Source organism: Rattus rattus, chromosome 1 (assembly GCF_011064425.1).
Source record: "Rattus rattus isolate New Zealand chromosome 1, Rrattus_CSIRO_v1, whole genome shotgun sequence".
Lineage (NCBI taxonomy): Eukaryota > Metazoa > Chordata > Mammalia > Rodentia > Muridae > Rattus > Rattus rattus.
In genome coordinates, this window is record NC_046154.1 from 67,900,449 (window position 1) to 67,924,302 (window position 23,854).

At 43.7% G+C, this 23,854-nt stretch overlaps 1 protein-coding gene across 1 annotated transcript in view; it reads right to left on the bottom strand.

Moving 5' to 3' along the window:
- The window catches only part of LOC116893795 (ADAMTS-like protein 1), a 143,789-nt gene that overhangs the window by 71,354 nt on the left and 48,581 nt on the right, over positions 1–23,854 (bottom strand). Inside the window, exons 4-7 of the mRNA XM_032895535.1 lie at positions 21,564–21,743; positions 16,732–16,885; positions 14,801–15,926; positions 459–586 (exon numbers count right to left, since the gene is read on the bottom strand). Coding sequence (XP_032751426.1) covers positions 459–586; positions 14,801–15,926; positions 16,732–16,885; positions 21,564–21,743 — 1,588 coding nt within the window. The remainder of the gene's footprint in view (positions 1–458; positions 587–14,800; positions 15,927–16,731; positions 16,886–21,563; positions 21,744–23,854) is intronic.

Consider the following 23,854-nt stretch of genomic DNA (forward strand, 5'->3'; position numbering starts at 1 on the left):
TGTCTCGATAGGATCAGTGGGGTGTGGGGGTAAAGGGGAATTGAGCTTTAGGGGACTTCAGTCCCTTCTTGTGCCTCACATCAGATATGCAGAGGTGTGATTTCGGGTTGCCCGGCCACTAAGAAACAAGGTGTTGGCTCAGTCGGTATCTAAGGTCTCTTATGATTTCAAAGGTAAGGATTTGTCCTAGTCTAAGACCTTTTATGAAAATACATTGTTTCAATACCACACCTTGGGAGGATTGTACTCTGAGTGCCATCACTCTTAGGCACAATGTACAGAAAGTTCTGTTGAACCTGTGTAGATATGCGGAGGGTATTGGCAGGGATACACTTGACTAACACTCTAGTTTGGGGATTGGGCCACATTTATCTATGCATTCCAGGTGTGCGTGACATATTGTAGGCATTCAGTCACAAGGATTTCTGAATAGAAGTGGACAGGGGTTTTCAGGTTACCTGCTAATGTGACAGCAATGGAGACAGAGTCATATCCCAAGGCATTTGTGGCATTGCAAGTATAGAAACCCACATCAGCTTCCACTGGTGCCAAGATCTGTAAGGAATCATCTGGCTGTAGAAGAATCCTGGAGCAACAGAAAAGAAATGTAGACCTTGTCAAGTCAGCTGACTCCTTTTGGAACTCAGTATGGGGAAGATGTGTAGAGGGAGTATTGAGAACTATGTTCTAACAACCCAGAAAGACAAGATAGGATATTCAGGAAACCCAGACTCTCTTGTTGATTTGATTGGCGTGTTGGTGATCTCTTGATTCTTTTAAAAGTGTGCTGACTCCCTGCTCTAATGCTATGATTGGAACAGATAACAGTTGGTATATGGAATACACACAGTCTGAGAGAGGATACTAAAACAAATGCCCACACGGATTTGGGAAGAGGCTTATTAAGGAAAATGAAAAGTTACAAGGGAGGAATGGATCCTAGTTGGGTGATAGGAAGACCACAGGGTTTCAAGATATAAAAGAAGGTACCATTCTGGCATTATAATAGACAAGAAAAAGCTACAAAACAATTATTGACAAGATTATTATTATCTGAAAGAAACTATATGTCTTTCAATTCTAGGCAGTAATAGAAACGTCCATTGTTTTCATTAGCCTGTAAACATGGAGATGAAGACCACAGGTCATATTGCTTTCTTCTACCACAGTATTAATGAGGGCCTTCTAAGAGAAGATGCCCAATATAATGAAGCAAAACTTGCCCCTTGAGGTCATGAAGAGACAATTCTAGAACAGCCATATTTTTGTCTAAAAAAGAGTTACAAGAGTTAAATTGTGGTTACCTAACCACTCGATTGCTGTCTCTGTGCATTGACTTTCTCTTTCTAGATTTATACCATTTCTAAGAACTGCATTCTCAATAGGAAGAACGATGTTGGCTGGCTGAACCATCCAGTGCTCACAGGGAGTGTACAGGGAGGGACCCATGGCTCCAGATACAAGTGCAGCAGCGGGTGGCCTTGTCTGACATCAATGGGAGGGAAGGCCCTTGGTCATGTGAGGTCTGATGCCCTAGCAGAGGGGGATGCTGGAGTGGTAGGGCAGGAGAGGGTGGGTGAGTTAGTGACTTCATAGAGGCAAAGGGCGGGGAGGGAGGGCCGATGTGGGATTGGAGGTTTGTGGAGGGGTAACCGGGAAGTGGGAACTTATTTGAGATGTAAATGAATAGAATGATTAATAATAATAATAATGATAATAATAATAATAAAAGAACTGCATTCTCTACCATGGCAGATTAGCAATTAAAGATGGTGTCTTCAAGCTGATGGTTCAATGACTCATCCAGGCTGAGGAAACCTAGAAAATGTATGAGGACAGGTAGGAATCTAGAAGTGTTAGTGAGGCAGGGTAGGAGCTAAGATATCCAGGGCCTGGAGTAGGAAGGTCTTAGGTGGAACAGACCATTTATGCCATAGAAAATTATTTGTGACATTTCTGGACCAGTTCTTTTCCACCTTAGTTGTCCTTTCCAATTTCATAGTTTCGAAGAACTACACACTAGTTTTAACATCCATCCCTGGGAATCAAGCAGACACCAGTGGGTCACAGACACCAGCAGGTCACCTATTCAAGCAAGAGGAGGACTGTTAGGTGTGGCAGTTAATTGAATGCCAGGAATTGGGTATCCTGCCCCAGCAAAGTTCTACAACTGGATAGCCACTCTGCTTTCTTGACTACACCTTTTGCAGGGTCCCTCTAGTCTCAATGGCTTTGCATTTCAGCACCACCAGTTCAGCTGGGCATCTCTTAGTTTTTCTAAGAGGTAGTTGACCAGTCTGGTAAAGAATGAGTCTCCTTTGTGCTGTTGTAAGTCATGGACTTATTACTGTGTTGCTATTTTTACCTCTGTCAGAGGGAAGACACTGTATCCCTCTATGTATGAAAACATATCAGCCAAAAGGAGCTCTCGTAGTTACTTTAGTACCATTCTAGAGTATCACTATAGTGCTGGGGGTGGTCATGCTCTCTCAGCATTGAGTAGAGCTGACGCTGCATGGGGGATGACAGGAGCAAAGGGAGACTGAGGTAACTTATCCACTCATTCACTCACACATTCATTAATCTTTGGATTTTTTTCTCTATGTCAGATGGTTTCAGGCCAGTTTGCTTCAAAGCAGCTAATAAGAGAAAGATAGCAATGTAAGTTATTATCTTTGATACTAGCATTGCTGTTTCCTAAAGGACTCTTACCGGATGTGGCATAATGCAACAGCATTGCTAAGTCTCTTCAGGTGTTCAAGCTGTTTTAGATTTAAAAATTGGGAAAAAAATAGTAAAACGGACCATGGTTTAAATCTTCATGATGTCCCAGGAATACACACACACTTCCACACAATTTCTTTATAAGAACAGCAAAAGCAGACGGCATCAATTTAAATAGAACATAGTAGATCATATTCAATTTCACCACACTGAGAAGGTAGGGGTTAAAGTTCACTAATCCTCAAATCCATTAGCCTGCTTGCCTCTTTACAACCAGCATCATTTCTCCTTTTCCTACAGAAAAGATTCCTTCATACTTAAAGCAGGAGGCTGGAAGACTGTTCTTTTGAACTTTATGTTGGTTTTGCTAGGATCTAAGTATCGGACATTGGCAAACTGACTTTCTACACTGTAGTCTATCAGCTACTAAAATGTGGATTTAGAAGGTTTCCTACTAAGCAGAGAGACTATTATTATAATGAATAATACAGAGAACTTCCAGACCACTGTTTGGTATTTCTAGTCCCAGTATCTCTTGTTAGTAATTAGTAATGCTTGATCCTTGTGATGGTGTGTGTGTGTGTGTGGTGTGTGGTGTGTGTGTGTGTGTGGTGTGTGTGTGTGGTGTGTGTGTGTGTGTGTGTGGTGTGTGGTGTGTGGGTGTGTGGTGTGTGGTGTGTGTGTGTGTGTGTGTGGTGTGTGTGTGGTGTGTGTGTGTGTGTGGTGTGTGTGTGTGTGTGGTGTGTGTGTGTGTGGTGTGGTGTGGTGTGTGGTGTGTGTGTGTGTGGTGTGTGTGTGGTGTGTGTGTGTGTGTGTGTGTGTGTGTGTGTGTGTGTGTGTGTGTGTGTGTGTGTGTGTGGTGTGGTGTGTGTGTGTGTGTGTGTGTGTGTGTGTGTGTGTGGTGTGGTGTGGTGTGTGGGGTGTGTGTGTGTGTGGGTTTGGTGGGTGTGTGTGTGTGTGTGTGGTGTGGTGTGGTGGTGGTGTGTGTGTGTGTGTGTGTGTGTGTGTGTGTGTGTGTGTGTGTGTTGGATGTGAGGAAATAGAAGGATCACATGACCTTGGGTCACATCTTTGAGTTTATTAGATCTCTATATTCAGGTTACTTTTCCATAGAACTATTATGCTGGTCTGATCAGGGCACTGACCTCTATGGAATTAGCTCAGAGTAGAAGAGAAATCCTTTCACAGCCTATCTACTCTTCCAAATTCTCCCTGACCCTGAACCAATCCAGTTCTATTCTCTTAAGGTTCCACAGTGCACAGGAAGTCTTTCTTTGTGTGACCTCCCATTTGTTCTACACAGATCTTTTCAGTCTACATGGTTTCATTTCTTTCAGCTAGACTATGAATTATTGTATCTCAAGGGTGAGGACTCCCTTATCATTTCATCGTTAATGTTTAGCAAAGCATTGTCATGTTGAGTCAATTCTTGTTTAAGTTACCTTCAAAGTAACTGGACTGAAAGTGATCAAACCCACGAAAAGCATGGTGGATAGCAGACTAGAACTCAGATGCCAGAACTCTAAGGATTGAATTCCAAGTCAACTCTATCATGAATTCGTTCTTTGTCCTTTGAAGAGTCATTTAACTTCTCAATGACAGCCCCTGCATCAATGAGAACTACAGCACCTACCTAGGGTGTTGATTCCTCACAGAGCTCTGCATTTGGAGCACACAGGAAAGACTGGGAACATGATACGCTATGGACGTGAGGTTTCATTACTGATGCTCTCATTACCATAATTCCTGGTCCTCCTCATGCCGGCTCCGCCCATTCTGGATATTGCACAGCACTATTTTAATGATGTTAGTGCTTTCTATATAGCCCAGGTTTGCCTCTTCCTTCCCAGTGCTGGATGGCAGGCTTGTGCCATCATATTCAGTCTGATGAGCATCTTTGAGATGAGCGAATGGATGAGGACAAGGAGCTATAAAGCAACAGCACAAACTCAGCACACAGAGAGCAAGGGGCTGGCTGTGTAAGAGGTCGGGCAGTGGAGAAAAGGGGACAATGGCCACAGGTCACACTGGGTTGGCAACAGATGACTCAGATCTATCCCTCAGTCAGGAATGGTGGAATCAGGACCACTGGTTCTTCCATAACCATTTTAGCACTGTTAGCTGATAAATGAACGATTTAAAGACAAACAGCCAGAATCCTGCCATTTTAGAAAACTATGAAACAATGAGAATGAGAATTGACAGGCAGTGGATTTAGGAGCAAATGGGCAAACTTAAGAGACGCACAAAGAATTTAAGAGTCCTGAGTAGAGTAGGGTTCAGTCCTTTACTTATCTCTAGATGAACATTTCTTTTTCTGCTCACAGGTTATCGGGATTATGATAAAATGTGCCACAAAGGGGGAATGAGAGCCAGCATTTATTACACAGGTACACAGGGGTTAAATCATTTAATTTTCTCACCATTTTACTGGTTTCGAATTATTTTCTACATTTTGAGACGGGGCACTAGCTTAGACATAAGAAATTAACTCCAGTATTGTGTGCTGGGATCAGGAATTAGGAATGACCTTTGAAAACCTTATTTTTTATTAATTTTTTGAAAACTCGACCAAATGCTGTCATCTACTGAGGCCAACTAGGAAGGTGCGTGGGCTGGCCACCTTGTTGGTAGGTGGTAATTTGTGCCAACATTAGCAGTTATTTACAGAGATGGATGCTACAATGTTTCAAGTCTGATTTTTTTTTTTTAGGAAGTTTGAAGCAGGAGGTGAAAAGACTGCTGTAAGGCGACCTCCTCTGTGGGTGAGAATTCTTTTGTGAAACCAAAAGTCAGAGTAGCCACAAAGGCTTGCAGAAGAGCTGTATTTTGTGAAGATATTTTGTGGAACTGACTGAGGCTCATGAAGAGTTTCCTACCGCTCCTTGGCCAAGGCAACTTTTCAACCTTCGGTGTTTTACATGCATCTGCCAACGAGAAGTTATTTAATGCTGAAGCCTCCCAATTGTTCAGAGGGAAGTACAGAAAATATTTTTGGAATGGGAAAGGCCACCTGACCACACATTCTTAACCCCGTCCTTGTGCTTCCTGCCAAAGATTTTGACTTCTTTCTCTTTAGGAATTCATAACGTCTTGAATTCGATAATGTGGATAGTTTTATTTTCTGCTTGCTGGGTAATTCATTTCAAACTGTAAGCTGTACACGAAATGTGCCTGACTGAATTTTCTGACTGGTGGGTAGGGGGTGTATCCAACTCTAGTCAGCATCTGCTTTTGTAAGTAAAGTCTCATCAGAACACTGCATACAGTGTGGGTACTGTCGATGGCTGCGTTCAGACTATGGGGGCAGAACTGAGAAGCTGACACAGCTTATACCCCAAATGTCTACTGTTTGGCCCTTTGCACGGAAAATTTGCTGACTTTCAACATGCATTTTCAATTTGATGTGTCTCAGTGACTTCTTCACTTATCAGAACACTAGTTCATGTTTTTCAGAATCCTGCCATTTACTAAGGACTACCCTTCTAGCACGAATCAACTAAGCACATGTGGGACCTGACGGCACCCTCTCCCTAGCCTTTGCAGGGAGACCCAGAGCTGACTCTGTGCTGTGCTTGTGTTCGTGGGTGTCCCCTGATGTGCCTGCTTGGCCTGCTCGAATCACAGGAGCATCATCTATTTGACCTCCCCACTCTCCCTCAGTGCTTTCCTCTTGCTGAAGCCTGAGTATGTATTGGGATGGTTCCTACTCCTCTGACTTGCTATTCTTACACTTTTCGACTGGGAAAAACATTTGTCATTTCCTCTAGTTCTGCAAAGGAAATAAGCCAAACCAAATTGAAACTGGTTTATTTCCCCTCTCCCATCTTCCCCGCCTCCAGTTTTTATATTATCTACAAACTTGGAAAGTGGATTTTGTGGACTTATGACTTCTACATATAGCATTATCAACAACTGTGGTTCTGAATTGACCTTGGAGGAATTTTTCATCCCATTCTCTCTCCTATTCGGAGAAGTTTCCATCTGTGGATTCTCTATGTTGCCCAAGTTAAAGCTTTCCAAATACTCCTTAATTCATCTCCTGTTCAACACTACTTTGGAACCTTGTCCAAAGTGCTCTGGCCAGAACACCACTGAGAGTTTGCAGATTTCTCTCTTCTGCTAGATCAGAAACAATAGCAGAGAATGTTAGCAGGATGTGAGCAGCCTCGTGCATCCTCCTCTTATACCTCTCCATTATGCTGTTACTACTCCCTTCTACCAAAAGCCCCTCGGCAACGGCCCAGACATTTCTCACATTAAGAGTGAGGTTCTCACTCTCCCACTCTTTTACTCTCCTACTCTTTTACCCTCTCTGTTCCTTCTCTCTCCATCCACCTCCCCCTTCTCTCTCCACATGTTCCTGACTGGGCTTCTACTTCCCATCCCCTCTGCCTTTCTTTGTCTCTACTCCCTCAACTCCCCTCCCCATGCCCTAAAATCAACGCTACTCCATACTAAAAAGTGAAGCTTCTCTTCTTTTTTTACAGTAAAAGGTCAGTAATGCAGAGAGCCACAACTGGTCAATGCGCAAAGATACTGTGGATGCTCAGCTCTAAATGGGACAGCCATATCGTACTCCTAGCCCCAAAGCTTAGGGATCATGTCTGTGAGTGCACAGATGCTAGGAGCCGGAGGTAGTGGACATCTGTGGTGAGCAGTACTTTCCAGATATGACAGATATGGTCCACGTGAATCCACAGCAGCTGTGACTTCATGTAGTAGACCCACACGAGATCAGGGCAACTAAAATCCCAGCATGAAGGGGAGAGGGGCTCATGCGGTCCTGTCCTTAGCCATAGAGCTGTTTGGCGGTTGATAGCTACAGAGAAAGCAAGAGTCAATTTTCCTTATGGATGTGGCCCTGAGAAGCTCCCCATGCTCCAGTACGCTGTCCTACATCCATGTAGACTAACTGGGCTCACTGGGTTTATGAAATTGGATAGGAATAACAGTGGGGGGTAGGGGAGAAACTGGTAGGGGAGGGGATGGATTTGATCAAAGCTTATTACATGCATGTATGAAATTCTCATAAAATAAAATAGTATCTCATTAAATTAAAAAAGAAGAGCGTAGCTTCTTTGTGATATACCAGAAGGTCATGTGAGACAATGGCTGTAGGTCCAAATGACAGTGACACTGGCAAATGGGCTTCCATCATGTAGTGGGAACATTTTAGACATTTTTTGGTTCTCTACTGCTATGGTTTGGGTAAATATCCTTCATGGTTCATACGCTAAAAGTTGGTCATGATCCTGGGGCAACGTTGAGAGGTATCAGAATCTTTAAAGAGGTGAAGCCTGGCATGAGAAATTAGGACGTAGCAAAGTGATCTTGAAGGGCTACTGGAACTCTTTGTTTCTTGGCTTCCGAGAGTGGACAACTTTCTCTGCCATGTGCTTCTAAATCACAATATACACAGGCCCAAAGCAACAGGGACAAGTGACAGATACTGTGACTTCTGAGAGCAGGAGCCAAAATAAACCTATGCTATTTTTTAAGCTATCCATCTTGTCTCAGTGATTAAAGGTTAACCCTGTCTGTACCTTTGCTACTCTGAGAGATAAAATGAAAGTTCCTGTCTGGTTTTATTGATATCATTTTAATTTTTACTCATAATAAAATTGAAGTTTTAAAAGGTTAAGGCTGACTTATCAGGTGGCAAAACTGGATTTGTGTCCAAGTTGCTGATAAAGGCCTTCTGTAAGTGGATGTAAAGAAAGTGGGAGAACAGGGTGGGTGTATGAAAAGAAAGGGAGGGGACAGGCTTGGGGACTTAAAGGAAGAAACTCGCCAGCATCCCGTCTCTTCAAGTCACTGCCCAGGCATATTATCACCTATGAGCTGCCTCCTGCCCTAAGAACAAATACTTTTTTTTTTCTCCTTTTTTCAAATCAACTAGCTTCCTCACTTTCACCTGAAGTTCTTTTAGAAAATTCTGTAACTTCGGGGGCAGTCATATTTAAATGCTTTGAGAGCTTTATTGGTGGAACTACAAGTAGTATATGCCCCTGGCTCACTTTTGGTGAAAATGTTAAACAGCAAAAACATCCCCGAAGCTATGGTTTGGTCAGTAAAATTTAGATATTTTTGGAAGGCAAGGGTCAAACTTTGTCTCAGTTTGGTTAAGTTCATCGCTGGTGCCAATTTGGCAGAATGTGACCATTTCTTCATGTCAGGAAGTCAGCGTGGTCATTTCAAGTAAAGCTTTTGCAGTAACATTCAGATGAAAGACTACTGAATTGTTTGTATATATTACACGCATTCTTGCTATTGGATGAGTAGAAGGGCCCTACTCAGGTACTAAATAGAGGTGAATTCCAACTCAAAATGTGAGGATTTCGGAAGAATACTTAAAAACAATGAATTCTTCTCACTTATGGTCTTTGCCTTTGAATGCATGCACACAGCTCCGTAGACACACAAGGGTGGCACACAGATGTGACAATTGTAACACTTACTAGGGCTGAGTGTGCCCAGCATTGTGCATATTTGTAGCTGGCTTCAAACAGGTGAAGGTGAAGCTACATCCAGCAGAAAAGGTTTCCCTGAAGACAGATGGATAGAAGTGAAATACAAAAGCCCTGTGAATTGGAAGCCAGCTGGCTGGGATACTGAGTAATAATTTGTATCAGGTTTAGTTGGCTCCAATGGCTTCCTTAAAAACAATGGCAAGCCCATGTATCTAACCTAGCAAAATTCAATAAAGATAAACATAAGTCAGAAACCGACTCAGATTGCTTTGGCTTCAGAGTCCAATTCTGCTCTGTACTGTGGAGTTTTTGAGAAAGCTCGTGTGACATCTCTCTACTACAATTTCAACATCTGTGAAGCTGGGATAGTAATGTTAAAGGTTACTGTGAGGGTTAATGAGTGCCAGAAACTCAGTGGGACAGCTCTAAATATTAGCCATGATGGCAATGACCATAAAGACTTCTCCATGGGTCCAGGTGTGATGGAAGGCTAGGAGGTCAGAAGGTATCTGCTCCCCATTTTTATTTGACTATATGAACGCTTTCAAGTTATATGTTCCGTGCCACAGAATCTGAGGACTTTCTGAGATGTCTAGTGGAGAGATCACAGAGCAATGTGGCACTCTACAGTGGTTCTCAACCTGTGGGCTGTGACCCTTTTGGGTTTGCTTTATCAGATATCTTGCATTATCATTTGTTTACATTATGAGTCACAACAGTAGCAAAATCACAGTTATGAAGTAGCAGCAAAATAATTTTGTGGTTGGGTATATTTTACCACAGCATGAGGAACTGTGTTAAAGGGTTGCAGCATTAGGAAGGTTGAACACCACTGTTTTAGGAAGAGGCATCCCTCTCCACCTCTGCCTATCCAGAACAAAAGCCACAGAGACCACAGGCACCGGGTAATTAGGTCCCCCTTCTATACATTGGCATCCACTAGAGATTCCGCTATTCATTCGTTTCACCTTTGTGTGCATAAACTGTTCTTAGAAATCAGGAAAAATCAGAAATTTAAATTCATGTCCCTCTGAGAAACATGAACACAATTCAGAAGGTAAGATAGAAAAGCAGAAAGCTAATTCTGGTTCACAATGGTGGCCAGTGAGAAAGACTGGGGTACGTGGGGGCCCTGTATGGTGTCATCTGACCTAGCCCTTGGTGTAGGCTTCTTCTGTGATGGAGCAGGGATTAACTAGACACAGTGGTAGGAAGTTCTCATGCAAATGCCCAAGCTGGAAGTAACTAGGTGTTGCTCACAGGGAAGGTTAGTTCCGTGAGGTGTGAACTGGTGAGAGATAAGGCTACAGGGATGGGGCAGATGTTAGAGATAAAAGGCGCTGTGTATTGTGTAATGGTATTTGGAGCTTATCCTCAAGTGATGGCAAGCGTCTGACGGAGTTTTAGTCTCAGAACAGCACGGGCAGGTTCTCAGATGCAGCATGGCGAACAAACGTGGGGCAATAGATAAACATCTGAGGCTTTCAGGCCAACTACTGTGAATCTCTCTCTCTCTCTCTCTCTCTCTCTCTCTCTCTCTTTCTGTATGTAACATATATGTACACATATATGTACGTATTACAATTTCTTTTTTGTTTTGAATATTTTGAATATTTTGCTTGTGTGTATAGAGTACATATGTGTATATATCCACTATAATTTCTTTTTGTTTTGAATAATGACATTAAAATGCACAAATCATTTTTTAAAGTACTTTTTTTTACATAATGCATGCACTAGTCCCTAGCCCTCTCAGTGTGTAAGCATGAGATCTTGTGCAACAAAGGTTAACATCCCAGTACTCAATTTCAGTAGCTCTTTTAATAAACCTTATGTTGTACATGTCTTTGGGTTTGTCCACATGCTATGCATACTTATGCAAGTCACAGGAGAACAGTCTAGTTTTTTAAAGCTTATGAGTTACAAGTTTTCTGCCCACTAGAGTTTCTTGTGAACGGCACCTAAACTAGCACAGTAATTTCTGTAAAGCTACATTGATGCCCTGTTTGTCAGCTCACCCCTTAGGGCCTATCATCTGACTTCTCAGCGGGGACTTAATGGCATTCAGACGATTGTTGCAATGGACCCCTTACCAGGCTCCTAGTTCCCACTCACACTTTGCTACAATTTCATGCTACATGTGAGTCTGTAAAACTGGGAATTAGACAGTACCACTTACTGTCTTGCTTACTAGTCCCCTAAATGCTCTCCTGATCCTTAGAGGCCAAAGCTTCCCTGGGACTTTCCTTAATCATGTGACCTCATTTCATTGCCACTGCAGCCAAATGAGTTTCTTTGGGGATTCTACAGCACGACAGACTCATTTTTCCCTCTGAGTTTTTGTATAACTTTCCTTTCATCCAGAAAGCCTCTTTCTCTTGGTAATACGTCCTGAGCACTTGTCATCCTTTGGATTTCGCCTTACAGACATTGCCTTAGAGTGTATACCCAGAGTGGTCACTAAGGCCTTCTCTATCACCGATCCATTTTAATTCTGTACCTCATTACCATATTTATTACCATAACACTTATTGCCATAATTTCTTGTTTACTGTTCTGTGTTTATCTTCCTTCTCTCTCTCTTTTCCCTGTGCCATTCTTCCTACTATTTGATGGTGTCAGTTACCCTCTGAGCATTAGAATTAGAGTGGCAAAGAAAGGCTGTGATATCATGGACAGACAATAAGTGAATATATGATGTATCAAATCACCATAAAATCCCATAAGTCAAATACTAGCATTAAAGGGCTAGAGAACAATTGGGGAGGGGGGACCTGCTATAGATGGCATGATCAAGAATGCTCTCTCTGAGATGTGTTATTCAAATAGAACTTTAAATCCATGTACATTCATTCATCACAGTTATTCCCAGTGAGTTGACATATATAAATATTTGGACATCTTGTTCCGTTAGCATGACCAATACTGCCTTTATCCCTTTGGTTTCCTAAATAAACTGTTGTGAGTTCCATCAATAGGAAATGAGTGCTATTTCCCATCATTCTTAGTATCTAACACAGGATCTGCTGTGGTAGGGCTGGAAGAATAAAGGAAGAAGAAAATGAGGACCAGGCTGTCATAATATACTCAGGACAACTGGGAAACTACTGTCTGAGAAGTTGACAAGTGCTTCTAAGAATCATGTGAATTCATTGCATAGAATAAATTTTACATGTAATATGGGTCAATAATACCTGAATTTTTATTCATTCTTTGGTAAGACTAATTTCTCTTGTGTCAGGTTTTGGATCTTTTTCTGCCTTGACCGGTTCTTGGTAGTCTAGGATATTTATTATGCACTTTAATAAACTGGAAAGTCCAATAGACCCACAGACTGTTGGATCTTACAGACTCCTAGGAAGGTGGGTCTGGGCACTAAGCAAAAGCAGAGTAACTGAGCCAAGTCTAGCACTGGACATTCAGCATGATGTCTCTGTCTGAAGCTAAATGAGAGTTTCTGAACCATGATGACAAAGTGATGAGGACAAGCAATGACACCCAACATGGAAGGGGTCAGCAACAGTGCACAGCAAAGTGGTCCCCATGGCACCCATGACTCATGCATGCTATGAGCAGATACAGTCCTTCTCTTTGCTCAACTAGAACTTGGAATGCAAAAGAGAAAAACAAGTTATGGTCATATTTGTTAGTAGCCAGCAAGAATAAATTGCAAACATTATAATGTCAAACATCAGACACAGAGCTTCAGGTTTTTTCTGGATTGCATGCGGTTAATTTATATTACAAAGTGTTTTCAAGGCTAGATCTAGTGAAGAAAATCTTTATAGAAGCAAAAACTACACAAAGAGTGTGTGTGTGTGTGTGTGTATTCGAGCAAACACTGAAAATTATATACACACATTCTCTCTCTGTCTGTCTGTCTGTCTGTCTGCCTGCAGCCTCTGGTGCATTCCTCTCAGTGCTACCATGTTTCTCAATCACTGACATGGGAGACCGACATTCCAAGCCTTGGTCTTTATTGGCTTAGGTCCAGCTTTAGTCTTCTTAGCATCTGGCTACCATGTTGCTTCTTCAAACAAGACCACTAAACCTTCTCCATCTTAAAGCTACTGGAATTAGACTCTCAGTACCCAGTAAGGTGAATTAAAAGGACTAGGTGGTATTTGCTAAGTGCTAGTTCAGAAATTGTTGTTTCTGAAAGTACTAAGCCCGTGTGTGTGTGTGTGTGTGTGTGTGTGTGTGTGTGTGTGTGTGTGTGTGTTCAATAGAATAGTACCCTGAGAGCATTGCACATGACACTGTCCTCCTGGAAAGTGAGAACACATATTGGGATGCTTAAACGAGTTAAGAAAAGTGAAAACTCCCAAATAACTTCCAGTTGGGGAATTGTAAGGACGTTCAGGAACAGTAATCAGCTGTTAAGGATATGGATCTCTACACACTGTTATAAACACATGAAATAAAAACCCACTAAAGGTTCTGAGCATGACTAACATCCCATTAAAACCCAAAATCTTAAGTGTATAGATGACTTTATATAATACAGTAAAACACAGAAAAACCTTGAAAGGATGTATACCAAATCATTACAAGTGATGGTCTCTGGGGACGAGGGGAAGTTGCACTTTTACTTTATAGATTTGGATGTCATCTGAATTGCTTTATAGCCATTTTATTACTTTTTGTAATAAAAAAATCAAGTGATATTTTAAAAAGCAGACATAAAAATGCAGCAGTAAACACATCTGTTTAGCTTTAACTGAGCACTTTTCAAATTCATAGACCACCGACCCCTGAGCTGTGGAACACTCAGCCATGACTTGTGCAGGCAATACTGAGGTTCCCGTGCTCAGGCCTTCCCCCTAGCCTCACCAGCATTTGGGTTTTGCACTTCTGTGGTCATTTATAAGTGAGTGAAAGAGGTTCCAGTGACCGTGGAGACTCCCTGGCATATTGTCAGTACTCCACTATACTAAACCACTATAAAATTATGAAGGGAAAAATTATGAAAATACAGCACTGTTCTTGGCACATGGGTAGTATGTAGCTTAAATTGTTGACTGTTGTTATTTCTACTACCACTGTTGGTTTTAGTTTTATCAATGGCCTTGGTCCAAGGAGCCAAGTAATAATACTTGCTGTCATCCCAACAAGAACATACCAGAAAACAGAGACCATGAGACATCAAGACACATAATCACAGGTCTAACTGAGGCTACCTTTCTAGAAAAACAGCCTAGTTCAGAGCTGACAGGAAGGATGGCCGATAGGGCATAGCTGGTGCTTGCTGCCCTCTCTCCAATCCAGAGAGACTAAGCAAATGTCCAAGCTTTTCAATGCCTCAGCTCGTGAGTCTGGACAGCAATGATGCTGTGACTTGGAATAGTGTCCTTCTACTCAATACTCAAAAGCTATTCAGAGGGTACCTTGCTCATCTTTGGGCTCCTAATGCAGTGGGATGGTGAAGCAGTGCTGATCAGTTTATAAGGATGGTAGTATTTATAAGGATGGTAGAGACATTGAGTGATTGTGTTTTACTCCAATATTATCCAGCAGCAACAGGCCTCAAAGCTGGGCCATTATTTCTGGGACCCCGGTCCCTCTCCCCAACCCTTCTTAGACCCGGGTTCTACGTGGCTCACCTGTCACTGAACTGAACAGCTTCTCCATTCCTGGTCCAGTGGATGGCAGGCCTTGGGTTGCCTGCCGCCTCACAATGCAGAAGCACACTCAGGGTCCCGCTGGCTAGAGCCACAGTCTGCCCCAGGTGGGTGACTACCTCAGAGGCTGAGAGTTGCTGTGCTGCCGAGATCTTCCGCAAGATGGTGGGTTTGCGGTGAGGCCTGCGGGAACCACCCCCAGCCTCTCCAGATGAGCTCCGAAGGGAGCTGCTGAAACTAGAAACATGTTTGTGAGGTGGGATGGCCATGGGAGGAAACCTCTGCTCAGAGGGCTTGTGAAGCATATCCTGGTTCTCCAGATGGCTTCGGAAGATGTCCTGGGCCAGCTGCGCCACCAGGTGCTTGCTGTAGAGGTCCCGTAGCTCCTCTGGCTGCTGAGACAGGTTCCTGAGGATGTCATCCAGGCGCTTCTGCTCTGCCACCATGGTGAAAGGGAGATGCAGGAGGGCCTGTTCAGCATTGGGATCCTCTTCCGAGGATGCGTTCCGTTCTGCGGAGTCCTGTATCTCCCATGAGGCCAGGAGCTCTCCTGGCCAGCCACCCTGCTCCAACAGCCTCGACACAATGTCATCATAGCGGTTCCCAGGATCTGCGGTGAGGCCACGCTTCTCAGCTTTGCTGCCATTGGAGAAGATGCCATTTTGGTGTTTGTGTGTTTGCAAGGCCTCCTTTGGATTGGGCTTCCTCACCTGCAGGGCCTCCTCTTCCTCACTCCAAAGGCTCAGGGGTCTGGCCACGAGCTTGCGGTTGCCTCCAATGAGCTTAATCACAAATTGCTCCCGGGCGGGCCCTGCAGAACAGGTGTAGATGCCCGCATCTGAGGGCTTGAGGCGATGGATCTTCAGGTAGCCAAAAGGAGCGACAGTGACATGAGCGGAGCTTATGCTGTGCTGACCGTCCTTCTCCCAGGTGATGAGGGGCTTGCGGAATCTGCGTGTGGGACACCGGAGCACAACTGTAGTCTTAGGAAGCAGGTAAGCAAATCCTCCCACAACGAAATGCAGCTTCCTCTGCCTGCGGGTCTGGATGTATATGTTTCGTGCAGCTGCTATGTGAGGGCCGTGCTTGGTGGTAGGCCTTCCAGGCCCTGGTTTGAGAGGGATGCCAGACCGAAGAGAAACCAAGAGCAGGGAAAAACCAGAGTGAGACAAGCCACCAGAGAGGTCAGGGGACAAAAAAGACAAGCAGGAAGAACTCTCCTGTCGATTTTGGCAGGGCTGTCATTTACCACTGCTTTTTACCCCCAAGGAGCTGGCTACCAGCTGTGGACCATCAGGCTATCCCATCTTCAAAACCCAGAGCACTAATGAGGTGTGGTGAGTGGGTAGCCCCACAGGAACCTAAGAGGTGGAGGTGCTTGAAGCCCCGGAGAAAGGCAGTCCTCATTAAAAGCATTTAAAGAAGAAATGTGCACGGTTAAGAGAGGCAGGCAGCGGACAAAGAGGAGCACATTTCTCTGTTAAATGTCCACCTTCTGGGCCATGCAAAGAACCAGGGCCCAGGGTAGACAGAGAGGAGAGCCTGGGATTGTTATGACTCTGGGGATTATATTACACAGAACAAATGTGTTTACAGCAATTTAAAACCCCAGTTTGGATAACATTAGACTTCATCAGGAATAAGCAGCCTCCAGCTTCCAGATCTAGTATGTCAGCAGGTGACCTTTGCTCAACCCTTGCAAGCTGCTTTTGCAGCCTGAACACGAGTGATTAAGATTCCTTCTCCTCTCTAGTTGGGCACTGTAGCCACAACTGTTTTTGGGCTCTGCTGCCCACAATGCCCCACTGCTCTGGGGCTCAGGGAAAGTCTTTGTCTAGTGGTTATGGATGCCGTTTTGTTTTTTTTTTTAAATGGGGTTCCCTATCCCACTCCCAGAGCATGGCCATACTCACTTGCACAGGTTGCCAGCATACAGGGTCTGATGGAGGAAGAGAAGGGCAGGGGAGGGCATAGAGTGGAATTGACAACAGTGGAGACTCCAGTTTTCAGCATCCTCTGGCAAATGGCACTTCGAGTCTGAGTGCCCTCCCCACAGCTCACAGAGCACTGGTGGAGGAAGAAAGGATAAGTGTGTGAAAGTCCCATTAACTAAGAGTGTTGGTTCCCTACCTGGTTCCCTTTGGAACCACCCTTTCAGAGGATACCTGTATACCAGATAATCCTGTATATCAGATATTTACATTATGACTCATAACAGTAGCAAAATTACAGTTATGAAGTAGCAGCAAAGATAATTTTATGGTGGGGGTTGTCACCACAGCATGAGGAATTGTATTGAAAGCTTGCAGGATTAGGAAGGTTGAGAGTCACTGAACTGGAGTCTCATGGTTGTTCTGAATGGTCCCTTAAATTCATTATGATATACTGGGAAAAAGTATCAGCCGCTGAAAGAAATATATTTACAGCGATGTAGAATATCTGTCTCACAGCCACACCTTGCCCTCTAACATTATCTATAACTCTGTATTGTAAGGGTTTCTATGAGCATTTAACCCATTCTTACTTACATATGGTTAAAGCTCTGCTCACTTCTAAACACAGTCATTTGATGGTTGGAAAGCTACTGAAGCTCTCTGAACTGCTTTTATTTTTATGTCTATTTTACAAGTCTGTGAATTAAATGAGAGACTGCAAGAAAGGCCAGTGCCAACCCAATAAACACTGTGCCTTCCGTTTGTTGTTGTGAAACAACTTTGGGGGTGAAGTGTCTAGCCTCCAGAATCAGTCCTTCAAATGAGGAGGCAAAAGGCAAAATGCACTGCTAACAGGAAGTATGACTTAAGGTAAATGTGAATCAAAACGACAGTGAGATATCCCTTCACAAACACTGGAATGACCATGTCAGAAAGAAAAACAGTACTGGCAAGGCTGTGGGGAAAAAAAGGAGACCCCCCAATACATTGTTGGTGGGAATGTGAAACAATGTGCTTCCTGCCATACACTTGCAGGCAAAAGACTTTATTGGTTTTGATTAAAATGTTACTATAGGACCCAGTAATTCTACTTGTAGGCATCTACTCCAGAGAAACCAATGTATCCATCCACACAAAGGTGCAAATGCTCACCACTGCACTGATGTTATTTAACAACATCCAACCACCTTTAATTACCAAAAGTACAAACAACTTCATTGCCCATCAACTCTTGAATGAAACAAAGTATAGAATAGTTATGTTAGTGGAATACTATCCAGTCAAATAAAGAAGCATGATCCTTGTATGTGCTGTAACTTAGACAAACCTTAAGAATATTAAGCTAAGTTGAATTTTATAGTAGGTTAATTGTAACCAATAAAGTTGTTTATAGAAGAAACAGTAGTTAAGGGACTTAGTAAAAGTCTAACAGTAGAAGGTGTGTTTTGAGATACTATGAAATGAATGCTAGTAGTCATTCAGAGCTGATGGTACACTCGGAATGAAGCAAGGGATTTCCCGACCTATGCCTTGAAGATGGGAGGGTCTGGGAGGGATGAACAACAGGGGTGAGCATGGCAAGCATGATAAGCAGAGAAATTCCCAAAACAAAGCAGAAGAATTCAGTGCAAGTCCATTGTGGGCTCAGGGCAAAACCAAGGTAGTTTTACTGACAGGTGAGTGCAGCCAGAGCGTGAGAGGGACTTGGGGCCTGACTTTGGAGACCTTTCATTTGCAGACAGGTTTGGAATTGGTCCACAGAGCAATGGGGAGCCGTGAAGGAGGGAGTGACATGATGGAAGAGGTGTTTGAGAGGGTGAATCTGGCAACATTGAGCAGAGGGGAGGGGAGGGAGGGGAAGACGGAATGTAATGGAGGGGCTGCTACGGCCTCTGCTTGAGATGATGAAGGCCCATAACCCAGGTCATGGCAACATGCCAATGGAAAAATGACAGTAAAAACAGCTGAAAGCTATCTTATACTTTGAAGTTTTATATGTGAGTACATTGAAATGACACTGGCCTATGGGACAGACTGTGACAGCTGCCACCCCAATAGAAATTCAAGATGCCAAGCACCAGTGCAGGTTAAGAACAGACCTCTGCTTGTGTTGCCTGATGATCATGGACTCCAGATTCTATTTGACACCTGTTTGACCATAAATGACAGTTCCAGATCCAAGAACCCAAAGGGCAAGGAGTCAGACAGGTATAAAGCATGGCTGTTTTAGTTTGGTCAAGTGGAAAAACAGATCACTAGCCATACTGCAGGCCAAGGTCACCTGTGACTTTGGTAGTCTCATTTCCCCTCTAGCATCAAGCTCCACATCTCTGAAGTAGGGAAGCCAAGCTGAAGTCAAGTCTCTCAAGCCATGCCTGGTAACCATGGTGACGAGATGATGCAGGGGCTGCTTCTCAGTGATGGCAACAACCACCTCTGGAGACTTCTCTCCCCACTCCTGCTTTAACCACATAGTTCTCATTTCGTTTTAGATTTAAAAATGTGTGTGTGTGTGTGTGTGTGTGTGTGTGTGTGTGTGTGTGTGAGTGTGTGTGCACTCTCATTTGTCCACTGCATGTGCAGAAGCCAGAAGATGACATGCAGTGTTATGTCTGTCTGTCTGTCTGTCTGTCTGTCTCTCTCACCTAGGCTAGGCTAGTACTAGTAAGCCCCAGACTGCTCCTGTGATTGGGATACGCTGTCTCATTATTTGCAGTCTCTCCTCAATGCCAAAAATTTCCATTCATGAACCCCGATAGCTTATAACTCTAGATAAGGGCTAACCCTTCCTACTTAACCAAAGGTGACCTTTTATTTCCCTAGGGAGAAGAGCAAAGCACAAGGGAGACCTAGATTATGACTCTGAGCACAGCCACTGTGGGCAATGGAGTATTTACCTAGCTCCTCCTTTCTCTTGATAATGAGCCCGGAAGGTAGAGAATCACCATCATAGCAAGGGCTTAGGTAAACCAGACACAAGTACTTCATAGGTCTCATTTGGTCAAGACTCTGCCTACATGATAGACTCTGTTATCTTCATTTTGAAAACAGTTAGACTAAGGGTTAGAAAGATTAAGCAATGAGCTTCATGCTGTACAGTTGCTAAGAGAGAGTCAGGGTTTGGAGCCAGGTTTGCTTGTCTTTGTGTATGATCTCTTAGCTCTACAAGATCCTCTTCTAATGGTCTACTTGGCTTAATGTGATCCAGCTCAGTGAGCTCCTTCCTTTGGTGCTTAAACCACAAGGGCCCTTCTTTCAAGTCACTTTTTATGAAGGTTCTGTGTTCTATGTTCACCAAAGGCCACAAATGCCAGGGGATGGAGAGGACGGCAATTAGTAGACATATATAGTCCTTCCTGCATTGCCCGTCTACGCTAGCCCGTCATCCAACAGAGACTTTGCCAGGATGTTGTCTTTACCACAGTCTCTTGGCATAGACACCAGGGCTCTTTTCTGTGTAGGCATCTCTTAATATGATTTTTTTTTTGTATAATGCTTCCCAAATCAACAGCCCTCTCGAAAAGCCACCAGCCAACATGTCTGTGTACACACACATTTAAATACGTATGTAGTTTTCTCTGCCCTTCCAGTCTTGTATTCTGCTGAAATAAAAAAAAAAAAAAACCTGTTTCTAAAAATACAAAAATAACCATTCTCCTTTCTGTTCTGAAACATCTGGGGTGAGACACAGCCAGAGGTAATTTTACGAATAGATTACGATGGTAATTGAGATTCTTTTACAACCCCAGTGCCCTTAGTAGGGCATTCTGAACAGGCCGGTAACGCAACAAAGCAAGAATTCCATGCTGAGAGGTCAGTGTCTTTATTTCCTCAGGCTTCCCTTGGCACACATTCAGACCATCAGCAGCTCCAAACTGGGAGCTGCATGTTATACACTAAAAAGCCCAGGCGAGAAGAGAAGGGTCTTGGCTAGGATTTGGATGCATCCATCTTTCTGCCAGTTGCTGAGTTTGCTTGTGCAGCAATGACTTTTAGACTTCTCTGTGGAAGACACACTGGTCTGTGGAGCGGGGTAGTTAAAGGCCACTCAAAGAAATTCTAGGGGCTGAAAGCAGTCAGGGTGAATCTTTGAATCTGGCTGTAAATGGATTCATGCCTGTGTCAGAACAGGAATTACTCAGAGAAGCAGGTTAGTTGGAGGTTAAGTTTGGGATCCCTAACTCCAGGCACCATCTGGAGCTGTGAACGGTGAGCCACCACTTCCCCAAGTGCACGGCAATGGGGAAATCAAGTTCTCTTGCTGGGAAGTTGTTCAAGTTTTAGAGTCAGGAAACTAACAGTAAAGAGGCAGGATTTCCTTGGCCTTCTTTTCGTAATAAATCACATCCTTTATTGTCCAGAAACTTGGAAGAGAAGAACCAGGGAGGCCTTGCCCTTCCTGAGCAGAGACTGGAAAGACCTGGGAGTAGGACATGGGGGCATGGCCGTCGGGAGGAGGGGCTAGGTGCAGAAAGAGGTGAAGAACCCTGTGTTTTAGGTTTGTTCCAGGGAGATATCGTTTATAATCGCAGGCTTCCATTTTCAACAGTTTCAACAGTTGAAACAGATTTTCAACTGTGAGCTAAGGGCTGGCTGCATAGCCTAGGTCCCCATAATAAGAGTCCATAGCCTAGTTCTTATGCATCCTACCAAATAGGCCAATGGCATTACAAAATGCCACTCCACACTGTTAGGAGAGCTTTTTGATCTCTTCTGTGTATGTGTGGTGACTTCTGCTGTGTGGGACTTGTGCTGTGTATGTGTGGTGACTTCTCTCCTATGCGTTCCCTCATCCCGAGAAGCATACCTACCTCTGACCAGTCTGAGAGAAGCCACTCACTGGGGCAGTCATCTTTCTTGCACACTTGCTGGGAGGTTGGTTTGGAGGCTGAACAAAAGGTCTCTGGGAGCTCCAGGAAGCTGCCATCAGCCATACGTTGCTTGCAAAGAACATCACGTTTCTGAATCCCTCCTCCACAGGTTCTGGAACACTGGGAAAAAAGCAAAGCAAAAAGTGTGAACACAGGCAAGGATTTTGATTGCTACCTTATTCTTGATTGACTAAAGAGTAGGGAGGGGGCTTTTTCTTGTTTTTGTTTTGTGTTTTTGACAAACCAGGAGTCAGGCCAACGGGTTTGCTTCTTGTCTTTGCAGTGTATTTTGTAGCAAAGATTTCATAATTCCCTGCTTACAATCTCAGGTATTTAACTTGAGCATCCAGGAATTCAGGAGCCCTGGAATCTTAGAAATTTGCCCCTGAACTGTGATTTGTAGCCACTAAAGAAAACTGGTTTAAAAGGTTAGTATAATAAAGTGTTCAACATATTTATGATCCAATGAAAATAATCTGTGAAGCTTCCAGCATGAGGAAGAGGGACCTCCTGCCATCAGATCAACCCAGAAAAATTAATTTGCAGAGAGAAAGAACTGTCCTCTCCCCCCACATGGAAGCACTCACTCAACCACACTGGGCAATGCAAGATTTAGGAGCCAGGTTTCTGAGGAGCTCATCTGGACTAGTGATTTCTAAGGGCACTGGGAGCCAGAGCGCTGAAATCTGGTATGCGAGAAAAATAGCCTCATGTCAGTGGTTTTCAGAGGGACCGCAGTAAAACACTTTGTTTACATGGAACTTAATAGTTATAATCTGGCTGCTTGAGGCAGGAACGAGGCCTCCTGGGGCACAGAGTTGGCTTTTTCCAAGTATTTGTCCCTTCCCTTTTAAGGGCCCTCCGCTTTTAGCATGGTACACGGTTTTTCTGTATAGGCTATATTTGGCAAGCTCCCTTGAAGGCAAGTACAGCCACTGGACTAAATGATGGCCAACGAGATATAAACAGATGGATGTATGCAATTTCAGAGACCTCATCTAAAGAGAGATTGACACCCCCTCCTTGCTGGCAGGAGTTGGCGTGGTGTGTCTACAATATGCAAATGGGGTGGGTGTGATATGAAAAAGAGTAGGTTTCATGGTTGACTGAGAAGTCCTGTCTCCCTCTTCTTATGCAAAATATTCTTCTAGTCTATGAAACCACTATAATGTTGAGATTATTACTTTAGTCTGATATAACCCTAGTTCCTATATGCTAAACCATGGCTTAGCTAGGTTGGTGAGCTCATCCCAGATGTTTCAGGGAGCTTTCTGGTTTCTTAGGAACAGTCTCCAGTTACTCCCTTGCTGCCCTTGGTTTGTTGAGACATTAAGTCTAGGTCCAAAAGCTGGGTTTGCATTGAAGGACAGTAGCTCCAACAGCCTAGATGCCACCCTCCTCAGTTGTGGTCTTATTAGGTGGTCAGTAAGATATTAGGGCTAAAGCATACCCCTGTTCTCACCTCAATCAACCACTCTAGTTATTAGTCAGAGGAATCAGACCTGAGTCCTGCCAGGAAAGCTATTAATTGATGACTATCTAAACCTGGGTCCAGGGGCCGCAAGCCTAATAAGATTACTATCTAGTGAGAGGTAATAGATTAATTCATACTGTTGCCCTCTCTTATAAGAGCCGTGTGTGTGTGTGTGTGTGTGTGTGTGTGTGTGTGTGTGTGTGTGTGTATGTACATATTGTGGTACACATGTAGAGATCAGAAGGAAACTGTATAGAAGCGATTCTTTCCTTCTACCCTTAAATGGGTTTTTAAAATCAAACTCAGGTCAGCAAGTGGTTTTACAGGCTGAGCCATGTTGCTGGGTTTCAGAAACTTTAAAAATATAAAATCTGCTCAGAAACGTAAGTTGATACAATGATTTCTGGCCATTGTTACTCTGACACAGTGAGAGTGTTTTTCTTTGCATTGGTTCCTTTGGCCATTGCCAACTTGTAAGAGCCAAAGTCAACCTGCTTGGCCTATAAGCACCAAGGGCAAGTTAACTTCCTGGAATGCTGGGAGTTGTAGTTCTTGAAAAATAACAGAGCCACATGGGAAATACGGTGGCCTTGTGGTTTTGCCCTTAGAGAGTCTCTACAAGTGACTCTTTACACCTTACTGGGATTCTAGAGAGTGGGTAGACCTTACCAGAGTCTGTCTCTGTCTCTGTGTGTCCATCTGTCCATTTGCCTGTCACCTATCTACCAGCTGTCTAGTGATTTAGTAGTACTGGGAT